At 48.8% G+C, this 12664-nt stretch overlaps 1 protein-coding gene across 1 annotated transcript; it reads right to left on the minus strand.

Annotated features, from left to right (window-relative positions):
• Positions 1 to 2443: 2443 nt before the first annotated feature.
• LOC119922928 (olfactory receptor 6C65-like) lies at positions 2444 to 10632 on the minus strand. The gene is made up of 6 exons (XM_038742551.1): positions 10569 to 10632; positions 9665 to 9755; positions 9141 to 9614; positions 3285 to 3409; positions 2966 to 3174; positions 2444 to 2629 (listed from the first exon to the last, which is right to left on the minus strand). Exons 1-6 carry the CDS (start codon positions 10630 to 10632, stop codon positions 2444 to 2446), a joined length of 1149 nt encoding a protein of 382 aa, XP_038598479.1.
• Between the last annotated feature and the right edge of the window lie 2032 nt (positions 10633 to 12664).

The raw sequence follows: 12664 nt of genomic DNA on the forward strand, positions 1-12664 counted from the left end.
CTCTCATGAGCTCCACATACCCTTTCGGGGAGAGGATGATGACAAGAGAAGAGCAGGGAGGAGAACAGGGACAGACTCACTTCCCCCAAGGATCAGGTCCCTGATGGCACCCCTCAGAAGGCTGAAACCCAGAGGAGCGCACTCGGTCCCCCGTGAAGCCGGTTTGGTGTTGCTGCACCAGAGGAAGAGAGGATCTTGACCAGGGAGCACTGTCTAACCTCTTCAAATCCGGGCCGCCTCCCTACAGCCTGCCCTCTCTTTATGACTCCTCGACAAGAAGACCCTCTCCCGGGGGCCCCACCCCAGGCCGTACGAAGGTCAGGTCTCCTCCATTGGTCCCCACCGCACTTCCAAGAACGAATCCGATCAAGAACCCAGAGAGACAGGGCCCACCCCAAGTGACCTGCCCATGCTACAGACCCTTGGGGAACGCGAATGGCTTTCAGAAATCACAGAGTGCAGGCCCCCTCCCTCCTCCAGCAACGGAGCAAGGAGTAGCAATGGGGCAAAGCATTGCACTAGGAACTGGGAAAATTACCCAGGGGAGCATTGGGCACGGTCTCTGGCTGGCTCCCCATCTAAGCATAATTGGGCAGAGGGCTGGCTCCGGAAACATAAGGGCAATTACAAATAAGTCAAGAGCAACAGGGGATGGTGGCCAGAGCCTCCTTGTGGCCTGGATTCCAACAGCCACAGCCACGGAACCCCAGTTCTCCGTGTGGGGGAGGAGGGTGACGCTCAAGACCAACGTGGTCAGGGTGCCAGGCTGGTTTTATCCACTCTGTTCACAACGAGCTCCGTGGACCGGTGCCAGGGCGTCAGGAGCAGTAATGAGCTTACACCATTCCCCGCAGTGGCAGACCAAGTGGAGACTGGGGCCCGAGGACAACGTGGCAGGTGGAGGACCCTCGGAGGGCAGGGCCCGTGGCTCAGCACCCAAGATAAAGCGAGAACTGCAAGGACGCAGGCCTGGGGACCCTGGCTGAGTTCTTCTTTGGAGAGGGACATATATATATATATATATATATATTCATTCATTCATTCCATCGTATTTATTGAACGCTTACTGTGCAGAGAGCACTATACTAGGCGGTTGGGAAAGTACAATACAACAATAAAGAGTGACAATCCCTGACCACATTGAGCTCACAGTCTGGGGTGGGAGGAGACAGACATCAATATAAATAAACAGACATCAATATGAAAAATAAAATTACAGTTATAATTCATTCATTCATTCATTCAATCGTATTTATTGAGCGCTTACTGTGTGCAGAGCACTGTACTAAGCGCTTGGGAAGTACAAGTTGGCAACATAGTGTTTATAATCATAAGTGCTGTGGGGCTGGGAGAGGGGGAAAGCCAAGGGAACAAGTCGTAGCAATGTAGAAGGGAATAAAAGTTGAGGAAAAGTGGGACTTAGTCTGGGAAGGCCCCTTGGAGAAGATGTGCCTTCAGTAAGATTTTGAAGAGGTGGGGGGTCAGTAATTGAGGGGGGGGGGATTTGAGGAAGGAGGGAGTTCCAAGCCAGAAGCAAGATGTGGGCCAGGACTCGGCGGCGAGACAGGTGAGATCAAGGCACAGTGAGTAGTACTGGAGGAGTGAAGTGTGCGGGCTGGACTGTAGAATAGAATAGACAGCGAGTTGAGGTCGGAGGGGGGCAAGGTGATGAGTACTTTAAAGCCAATGGAGATGAATTATTGTTTGATACGGAGGTAGATGAGCAAGGATTAGAATTTTTTGAGGAGAGGGGTGGACGTGTCCACAGCGTTTTGTAGAAAAAATGATCCGGGCAGCAGCGTGAAGTATGGACTGGAGTGGGGAGAGATAGTGAGCCTGGAGGGTCAGCATGGAGACCTGATGCAGTAGTGTCCAGGGGGGATGAGTGATTGTATTAACATGTAGTAATATGGATCGAGAGGAAAGGGACGGAATTTTAGCGATGGTGTGAAGGTGGGACCTCAGGATTTCGTGACAGACTGAATTTGTGGGTTGAATGAGAGAGAAGAGTCAAGGAAAATGCCAGGGTAACGGGCTCGTGAGACAGGAAGGATAGTGGTGGTGCTGTCTATAGTGATGGGAAAGTATTATTACTACGACTATTCTGAACCCCATGCGGGATAGAGACTCCGTCCAACCCGATTTGCTTGTATCTACTCCAGCTCTTAGTACAGTACCTGACAATTAGTAAGAACTTAATAAATATCACAATTATTATTCTACTATACTTACGATCAAAACTAGCTCTAAAGTTGTTGCAGAAAGGGATGGGGCAGGTCTAATGGACAAAATGGTGGGCGGTTCAGACGTGGGAGTGGAAACAGAAAAATAGAATGGGAAGGAAGACCTGCGGGGGGAGTGTCAGTCCGTCCTCACTAACGAAAGCTTTCGCCATTCAATTTCGTTTTCTGTTACAGAAACACAAACAAGGGTCCAAAGCCTCTTATTTCTTCTTAAAGAAAATCGCCCTCTTGGCTACGTCCCTGATGGCCTGCTTCACCTGCTGGTTTCGTAGGGTGTAGATAAAGGGGTTCAGCATGGGGGCCACGGAGATGTTTGGCACCGGCACCCTCTTGTTGAAGTCTAAACTTTCCTCGGGGGATGGCTGATGTGCATGAATATGCAGTTGCTATAAGAAAGGGAGATGACGATCATGTGGGAGGAGCAGGTGGAAAAGGACTTTTTTCTTGCTGGATGGAGGGCAGTATCAGGATAGTGTGGGTGCTGGCCGTGTAGCACACGGCGACTAGTGTCAATTACCAGGAGTGTCCCCACTGCTAATATAAAATTCATCTGCTCAAATAATTGAGTGTCAGTGTGCGAGAGGTCCAGCATGGGCAGTGTCACAGGTGAAATGGTTGATGACTTTTGAGTCACAGAAGTCCAGCTGGAGATCCAGGATGCGGTCTGTAAAGACGCTCAGGAAGCTGACCAGTCAGGAAAAGAGGACCAGCAGGGTGCAGACTCTCCGGCTCATGATGGTCAAGTAATGTAGCGGCTGGCAGATGGCGACATAGCGGTTGTAGGACATGGCAGCCAGGAGAAAGATTTCTGTCTCCCCCAAGAAGATGACGAAGAAAAACTGAATGACAAAAGCATTATAGGAAATGGTCCTGTCCCCGGTCGAAATACCCACCAGCAGTTCGGGAATGGTGACCGATGTAAACGAAATTTCTAGGAAGGAGAAATTCTGGAGGAATTTCTCCATATTGGGGTGTGGAGATGGGAGTCCAGTAGGATGAGGGTGAGAATAGTCAGGTTCCCAGTGATGCTCAACAGGTAACTGAGTAGCAGGAATAAGAAGATGACATTCTTCCGGTCTGGATTGTCCGTCAGACCCAAGAAGATGAACTCGGTCACTGAGGTCTGATTTCTCATCGCTGATTCTGGATTTCGTCCGGGATCACACCTGAGGATGGGAGAAGAAGCATGTGTAGTTGGTCAGGGAATTGGTCTGTTTATTTTCATATTATAATCTCCCAAGATCTTAGTACAGCGCTTTGCAAACAGTAAGCACTCAATAAATACGATTAAAGGAGGAGAGAGGCTGAAAAGGGAAACTCAAAGAAACCAGTTGGAATGCTTCTCCTTCTCTCATTGGACCGAATAATTATCATCACACTGCCTGTCTTTATTAAACCAATCTTCATCAGCGTTTATTGGGCACCTCGTCTGTACACAGCACTCTCATAAGCTCTCAGGGAAGTAAAATCAATCCATCAGTGATATTATTGACTGCTTACTGCATACAGAGCACAACAGTAGACTACAGACCCCTCCTGTGGGGAGTTTACATTCTAATGGGAGAGATCAGCAGTAAAAAAAATAGCTATGGAGGAATTTACCCACATATTTGAACCCCGGGTCGGTCATCAGTCTTGTCAGCCATCTCCAGGCAGAGCTGGGACTAGAATCCCAGGTATCCCAGAGCTGAGAACCATCAAATGGACCCCTATCTGGGCTCCAGGCCAGGATATGCCTGGTGAAAAGGAAAGAGTAGCCAGGGGCAACAGATCACCTGAGGCACGGCCCAATCCCAACTCTTTATAAATCGATCCAGCCAGCACAAATACCAATCCAGCCGATTCCTTTCCAATTGTCGCTATCTCCTTCCCTGCCCAAATCAGAAAGGTCAGATATGGGCCAGGGAAAACCAGCAGAGATCAGATTTCGCGAGGACCGAGGTACTTAAGGAAGAACGTGTACTTACTTTTTTGACACTCTCGATGGTTTTCGTCAGTTTTCACCCTGAATTTTCGGTTTGTTTGTTTGAAAATCCGAATCGACCCTCTCCCTGTCCTCAGAAAGAATTTCATACCATTTTGACAGCGCAAATCTCCCCCCCCCCCCCCATTTTCACGGTGCCCTGCCAGGCAGGACGGAATCTCCCTTATCCTCCTCCTTCAGCTTCTGCTAAGTACTACTACTACTAATAATAATAATAATGGTATTTGTTAAGCGCTTATTAAGTGTGAAGCCACTGTTCTAAGCGCTCGGGGGCGATACAAGGTGACCGGGTTGTCCCACGAGGGGCTCACAGGTTTAATCCCCATTTTACAGATGAGGTAACTGAGGCACAGAGAAGTGAAATGACTTGCCCAAAGTTACACAGCTGATAACTAGCGGAGCCGGGATTTGGATCCATGACCTCTGACTCCAAAGCCCGTGCTCTTTCCACTGAGCCACGCTGCTTCTCTACTTCTCTACTTCTGCTACTTCCATTGATTTGCAGAGGGGAGAGGAATTGGGGTCCTGGGTGACAGCCTTCCTGTCAGCCTACCAGCGGGGATAGAGACAACTCTGTTCTAGAGGGAAGGAAAGAGAGGATAGCTGAGACAGGAGGAAGCAAGCTGCTTTCTAACAGTTACAGAAAGGAGATTTGACATTATTCCTCTCTCCCCTAGCCCTTATTTTACAGGGACAAAATTTAGCCCCTTTTGTGAGTTCTTCTCAATGCAGATGGGGAGGGCTCTTTAGATAACAAAGAAGAAATACCCTGGAGACGCTTATTCTAAGGCGTCAATGGACTCGTCTCTCAATCCCCTCTGAGCAAAGAATTGTAAATTGGGTGGGGAAAAGGCAGTGCCAGGAAAGACCCCGAAGGAGTCGTGATCGGGATGTTGAAGGGTTCTTTCCTGGAGCTGGGGCTGGCTTCGCCAATTCCCTCATCACTCAGTGGTCCCTGGTCTCTGGGCTACCTGTGGCCATTGTACCCCTTGCCGTGCTGGGACTCAGCTGCTGCTGTTGGTCTTCTGTTTTTCTTCTCCTGCTGTTCCCAGGAAAGTTGAAAATATCCCTCTGGCCCTTAGTCCCACTTCATTCATTCAGTCGTATCTCATTTGATCGTATTTATTGAATGCAGAGCACTGTATTATGCGCTTGGGAGAGTACAGTATAGCAATAAGCAGGCCTATTCCCTGCCCAAAGTGAGCTTACAGTCTAAAGTGGAAGAGAGACATGAATATAAATAAATAAAATCACAGATGTGTAAATAAGTGTTGTGGGGTCGGGAGGGGGGCAATGAATAAGGGAAGCAAGTCAGGGCGATGCAGAAGGGAGTTAGAGAAGAGGAAATGAGGGTTTAGTCATTAGTATCGTGTGACGTACTCATCAGTGCCTGACCACATCGGGAAAGCTCAGAGGTGTCTTCAGATGATGAAATCTTGGACATCCCCACCCCTACCCCGCCTCCTACGAACTGGTCTTCCAGGTCTATAAATTAAGCAATAAGTCAGTCAATCCGTCACTCCTTTGGTCTATCTCTGATATTTACTGAGCACCTACTGAGTGCAAAACAATTCATCAGCCAATAAAATGGTATTTGGTGATCACCTACAGAATGCTGATAGCATATGTTAATGATATACAGAGTATTAATCAATTTATCAATCAAATGGGATATATTGACTACCTAGTGAATCTTAGGCACCATAAAACTACTTTACAAAACTTTCCAATCGAATGGAGGACATAAATAGAGATGATTTCCGAAGAATGGGAACCAGAGTAAAAACAAGGATTAGCTAGGGAGAAGCACAAATAGGACAGACTGGAATGTCTGCCCAAATCAGATGAAATTAGTGCAGCACAGTATAACCGAGCCAATGCATGTATTCATTCATTCAATCGTATTTATTGAACACTTACTGTGTGCAGAGCACTGTACTAAGCTCTTGGGAAGTACAAGTTGGCAACATATAGAGACGGTCCCTACTCAACAACGGGCTTACAGTCTGCCGAGGATACATGTGAGAGGGGGAGTGAGAGGGTGGGAGTGAGCTGGGAAATAGGAGTCTGGGAGTAGCAGAGATGAGAAAGAGGGTGGGAGTGAGAGAGGGGAGTGAGAGGTTGGCAGAAAAAGTTTCCCCACACCGTAATGGCCAATGAGGTCGGTTCGCATTCATTCATTCATTCATTCATTCATTCATTCATTCGTTCATTCATTCATTCATTCATACAATCAATCGTATTTATTGAGTGTTTGCTGTGTGCAGAGCATGGTACTACAAGCTTGGGAAAGTATAATTCAGCAATAAAGAGAGACAACCACTGCCCACAACAAGCTCACAGTATAGCTGCAGGGAGCGGGTAGACATTCATTAATACAAGTAAACAGACAGGAATATAAATAAATAAAATTATAGATTCATTCATTCAGTCAGTCAGTCAGTCGTATTTATTGAGCGCTTACTGTGTATACAGCACTATTCTAAGCGCTTAAGAAGTAAACGTTGGCAATATATAGAGACGGTCCCTACTCAACAACAGGCTCACAGTCTAGAAGGGGGAGACAGACAACAAAACAAAACATATTAACAAAATAAAATAAATGGAATAGTAAATATGTACAAGTAAAATAGAGTAATAAATCTGTACAAACATATATACAGGTGTTGTGGGGAGGGGAAGGAGGTAGGGCGAGGGGGGTTGGGAGGGAGAGAGGAAGGAGGGGGCTTAGTCTGGGAAGGTCTCCTGGAAGAGGTGAGCTCTCAGTAGGGCTTTGAAGGGAGGAAGAGAGCTAGCTTGGCGGATGTGCGGAGGGAGGTCATTCCAGGCCAGGGGAAGGCCGTTGGCCGGGGTTCGACGGCGGGACAGGCGAGAACGAGGTACAGTGAGGAGGTTAGCGGCAGAGGAGCGGAGGGTGCGGGATGGGCTGTAGAAGGAAAGAAGGGAGGTGAGGTAGGAGGGGGCGAGGTGATGGGGAGCCTTGAAGCCGAGAATGAGGAGTTTTTGACTGATGCGTAGGTTGACTGGTAGCCACTGGAGATTTTTGAGGAGGGGAGTAACATGTCCAGAGCATTTCTGCACAAAGATGATCCGGGCAGCAGCATAAAGTATAGATTGAAGCGGGGAGAAACAGGAGGATGGGAAATCAGAGAGGAGGCTGAAGCAGTAATCCAGTCGGGATAGGATGAGAGATTGAATCAGCAGGGTAGCAGTTTGGATGGAGAGTAAAGGGCGGATCTTGGCGATGTTGCGGAGGTGACACCGGCAGTTTTTGGTGACGGATTGGATTTGAGGTTTGAACGAGAGAGCAGAGTCGAGGATGACACCAGGGTTGCGGCCTTGAGAGACGGGAAGGATAGTAGTGCCGTCAACAGTGATGGGAAAGACAGGGATAGGGCAGGGTTTGGGAGGGAAGGTAAGGAGTTCAATCCTGGGCATATTGAGTTTTAGATGTCGGGCACACATCCAGATGAAGAGAGCCGGGGGTTTGGAGAAGGGGGAGGAGTGACTTTGCGGAGCTCAGACCTGATGGAGTTCATTTTACTAATGAAGTAGGAGGCCAGATCGTTGGGGGTGAGGGAAGGAGGAGGGGGAGTAACAGCGGGCCTGAGAAGGGATTTAAATGTACGAAAGAGCTGACGGGGATGATGGGCATGGGTGTCAATAACGGCCAGAGAGATAAAAGCGGAACCAGGAGAGGACAGAACCTGTGAAACCAAGGTTGGATAGCGTCTTGAGGAGAAGGGGGTGGTCCACAGAGTCGAAGGCAGCTGAGAGATCGAGAAGGATTAGGATAGAGTACGATCCGTTGGATTTGGCAAGCAGGAGGTCATTGGTGACCTTTGAGAGGGCAGTGTCGGTGGAATGTAGGGGACAGAAGCCAGATTGGAGGGGGTCGAGGAGAGAGTTGGTGTTGAGGAATTCGAGGCAGTGGGTGTAGACAACTCGTTCTAGGAGTTTGGAAAGGAATGGTAGGAGGGAGAAAGGGAGAAAACTAGAAGAGGAGGTGAGGTTAAGAGATGATATTTTAGGATGGGGGAGACGTGGGCATGTTTGAAGGCAGAGGGGAAGGAACAAGTGGAGAGTGAGCGGTTCGAGATGGATGTTAAGGAGGGGAGGAGGGACAGGGCGAGAGATGTCATAAGATGAGAGGGAATGGGGTCAGAAGCACAGGTGGCCAGAGTAGCACTTGAGAGGAGGGAGGGGATCTCATCTAAGGATACTGCTGGGAAGTAGCAGAGAAGTTTGAGAGCCGGGGGGTTGGAGAAGGGGGAGGAGTGCCTTTTTGGAGCTCAGACCTGATGGAGTTAATTTTACTAATGAAGTAGAAGGCCGGATCGTTGGGGGTGAGGGAAGGAGGAGGCGGAGGAACAGGGGGCCTGAGAAGGGGGTTAAATATACGGAAAAGCTGACGGGGATGATGGGCATGGGTGTCAATAAGGGAGGAGAAGAGAAATACAGATGTATACCTAAGTGCCACGGGGCGGGTAGAGGGGGGCGGGGGGGAAGAGCAAAGGGAGGGGGTCAGGGCTAAACGGCCTCGTGCTAAAAGGCCTCACTAACTCGGATACAGACAGAGATTTGAAAATAACACATTGTACCTGGAGATTTCTTTTGGGTTCGGCACAGACCCGCTGAACAAACCTCGGAACGTCTCTCAAGTGTAGTAAAGAGGCCTGACTGCCCCTGAGTGGATGAGGACAAAGGGCTGAGGTAGCAGGGGGATCTGGCCATGGGAGGGACTTCAAGGATGGTGGGTACGGGGGCGCATAGAGGGATGCAGGACCTTCAGGTCCTGCTTGCTAGACATCAGATGAAGCATAAGACTAATGTACAAGTGCCAAGTCTCTCTGGTCGACCCTCTGCATCTCCTGCAGATTTCCTGTGAGACTTCGTCGCTGAAGAATCCCCACCCCTTGGTGGAAAATTCAACCTGTGCACCAGGTCGCTGATGGCCTGCTTTGACCTGCTGGTTCCGAAGAGTGTAGATGAAGGGGTTCAGCATGGTGACCACGGTAGTGTAGAGCACGGCCACTCCCTTGGTCATGTCCACCCTGTCCTTGGCAGACGGTTTCATATACATAAAGATGCAGCTGCCATATATGATGGAGACCACGACTGTGTAGGAGGAGCAAGTGGAAAAGTCTTTTCTCTTCTGCTGAGTAGAGGACAGTCTCAGGATGGTGCGGGCGATGGCTGTGTAGGACACGGCCACTAATACCAAGGTGACCAGTAATGTCCCCAATGCCAAGATGAAAGCCGTCAGCTCCAGGAACCCGGTGTCCGAGCAGGAGAGTAGAAGCAGAGGCAAGACGTCACAGAATAAGTGGTCAATGGCTGCGGAGCCACAGAGGCCCAGTTGGAGGCCAAGAATGACAGGAGTAAAGCTGGCCAGGAACCCGGTGAGACAGGAGCAGAGAACAAGCAGGGTGCAGACTTTCTGGTTCTGGCGGTCGTGTAGTATAGAGGTCGGCAAATGGCGATGTAGCGGTCGTAGGACACGGAAGCCAGGAGGAAGAACTCGGTCACTGCCAAGAGGATGAAGAAAAATGCTTGAGTTGCACAGCAGTTGTAGGAAATCGTCCTATCCTAGGTGACGATGGTAGCCAGGAATCTGGGAATACAGGCGGAGATGAAGCAGATCTCAAGAATGGAGAAGCAGCGCAGGAAGAAGTACATGGGGGTGTGAAGGCGGGAGTCCAGCAGAGTGAGGGTGATGATGGTCAGGTTACCAGTGATGCTCAGAACGTCACCTAGCAAGTAGGTTGTGGAACATGGATGAGAACCCAGGTCCTCTGACATCCAGGACGTGCCGTTTCCACTAGACAACCGTGCTTCTGAAGATTAGAGAATCTGTATACATGGTGCGGGTGAGGTACCCAGATACTAACCAGCCACTAGGAAGTCTCAATGGATCAAAGGGACCCTTCTTGGAACAATAAGGATGACAAAGAGAAAATTGTGGATTGAGTTCTGGTGTGTGTGTGTGTGTGTGTGTGTGTGTGTGTGTGTGTGTGTGTGTGTGTGTGTGTGTGTGTGTGTGCGTGTGCGTGTGTGTGTGTGTGTCTGTGACTGCTCTTGGAGAACACCAGAGGACTGTCAATTCAACTCACTGGAGGCGGGCAGAGGTCTGTGACTCCTCTCGAACTAGATGAGCTGGGCAAGAACAGCGCCGGCTCCGGGAGACGTCGGACATGGTAGGCTCACAACCCAATCCTTGAGGTGACTTCATGGGGTGACGGCAGACACCTCCCCGCGGGACAACGGAAGCGTGGTTTTCCCAGCTGTGATCCTTAGTCTTCTTCCCCGAAAATCTGCGTGATGGTTGGAGTAGAGATTACCTTTACTTAGCTCCCATTTGGGCGGGTCCAGTTCTAAGAGCTCGGGGACGTACACCACAACCATTCCCTGCCCACGAGGAGCTTCCGTTTATATGGGCTGACAAACGTAAACATACCTACCAAAAGCATGGTCAAAATGAGAATTCGAATAGCATATATACCTGATTGTGGAGAATGGGTGCTGATTGCCTCCTGGAGCGTGGGCCCGTGAATGCCTTGTGTACATGTGATGGGGGAAAAACTGATCTTGGGCCAAGCCCATGAACGTCAAGGCTTCACCTGAATTCAAGCCCCCAAACCATCAACTCTCAACACCTGGATAACTGAGATTGTCAGGAACCTTGAGGGAGGAAGAGTGTTTAAGATAATTAACATAAGACTCAGGGGGTTTTAAGGAGCTCATAGCCCAGTCATTCCCTGGAGCTGCTGACAGAAAAGGGAGAAGACCGTCAGGAAACAAGTCCGGGATGTCTGCCCTGGGTGAAGAATAATAATAATGGTATTTGTTAAATGCTTACTATGTGCCAAGCACTGTTCTAAGCACTGGTGGGGGGATACAAAGTAATCAGGTTGTCCCATGTGGGACTCACAGTCATAATCTCCATTTTACAGATGAGAGACCTGAGGCACAGCGAGGGGATGTGCCTTGCCCAAAGTCACTCAGCTGACAAGTGGCAAAGCCGGGATTAAAACCTATGACCTCTGACTCCCAAACCCGTGCCCCTTCATTGAGCCACGCTGCTTCTCATGCTGCTACCTAATAAACAAGGTAATCAGGTCTCACTCTAGGTTCATAGTCCAAGTAGGAGAGAGACCAAGAATTGAATCCCTATTTTGCAGATGAGGGAACTAAAGCATGGGCAAATTAAGTGACTGGTCAAAGGTCACCTAGCAGGTAGGTTGTGGAACATGGATGAGAACCCAGGTCCTCTGACATCCAGGACGTGCCATTTCCACTAGACAACAGTGCTTCTGAAGATTAGAGAATCTGTATACATGGTGCAGGTGAGGTACTCAGATATTAACCAGCCCCTAGGAAGTCTCAATGGATCAAAGAGACCCTGCTTGGAACAATAAGGATGACAAAGAGAAAATTGTGGATTGAGTTCTGGGTGTGTGTGTGTGTGTGTGTCCGGAGATCTTCCGGATGAAGTCCTCTTTTCCTTCAATAATAATTATGGTATTTGTTAAGAGTTTACTTTGTGCCAAGCACTGTACTAAGCTCTGGGGTAGATACAAAATAATCAGCTTGTCCCAGGTGAGGATCTCATTGAATCCCCATTTTCACAGATTAGGTAACTGAGGCCCAGAGAAGTTAAGAGTCTTGCCCAAGGTCATACAGCAGACAAGTGGTGGAGTCATGATTAGAACCCACAACTTCTGACTCCCAGGCCCATGTCCTTGCCACTAGGCTATGATGCTTCTCTACTCCCTCTCCCTTTTGCACCGCTTATACACTTATACACCTTTTAAGTAAATACCTTTGCTATTCACCCCACCTTCAACACTACAGAACTTACATAATAATAATAATAATAATGATGATGGCAATTATTAAGCGCTTACTATGTGCAAAGCAATGTTCTAAGCGCTGGAGTGGTTACAAGATGATCAGGTTGTCCCACGGGGGGGGGGGGGGGGGGGCTCACAGTCTTCATCCCCATTTTACAGATGAGGTAACTGAGCCCAGAGAAGTTGTGACTTGCCCAAAGTCACACAGCTAATTGGCGGAGCCGGGATTTGAACCCATGACCTCTGCCTCCAAAGCCCGTGCTCTTTCCCACTGAGCCACGCTGCTTCTGTTCTGTGTATTATATACATATATATAATCATTTGTATATATGGATTTATATTTATGTCTCTCACTCCCTCTATACTCGAAGATTAATGTGATCAGGGAACGGGTCTACTTGTACTCTCCCAAGCGCTTCATGAAGTGATTTGTGAAGAATTAGCTCTCAATAAACACTATTGACTGATTAATTTATTAAATAATAATTACCAGTTCTGAATGGAGGCTCCACGGCAGGATCACGGGCTCTGGGAGTCGGGGACTGGAGGAAACGTAGATACAGTCGTCCATGGATTGAGGCATT

Source organism: Tachyglossus aculeatus, unplaced genomic scaffold (assembly GCF_015852505.1).
Source record: "Tachyglossus aculeatus isolate mTacAcu1 unplaced genomic scaffold, mTacAcu1.pri scaffold_130_arrow_ctg1, whole genome shotgun sequence".
NCBI classification, from domain to species: Eukaryota; Metazoa; Chordata; class Mammalia; order Monotremata; family Tachyglossidae; genus Tachyglossus; species Tachyglossus aculeatus.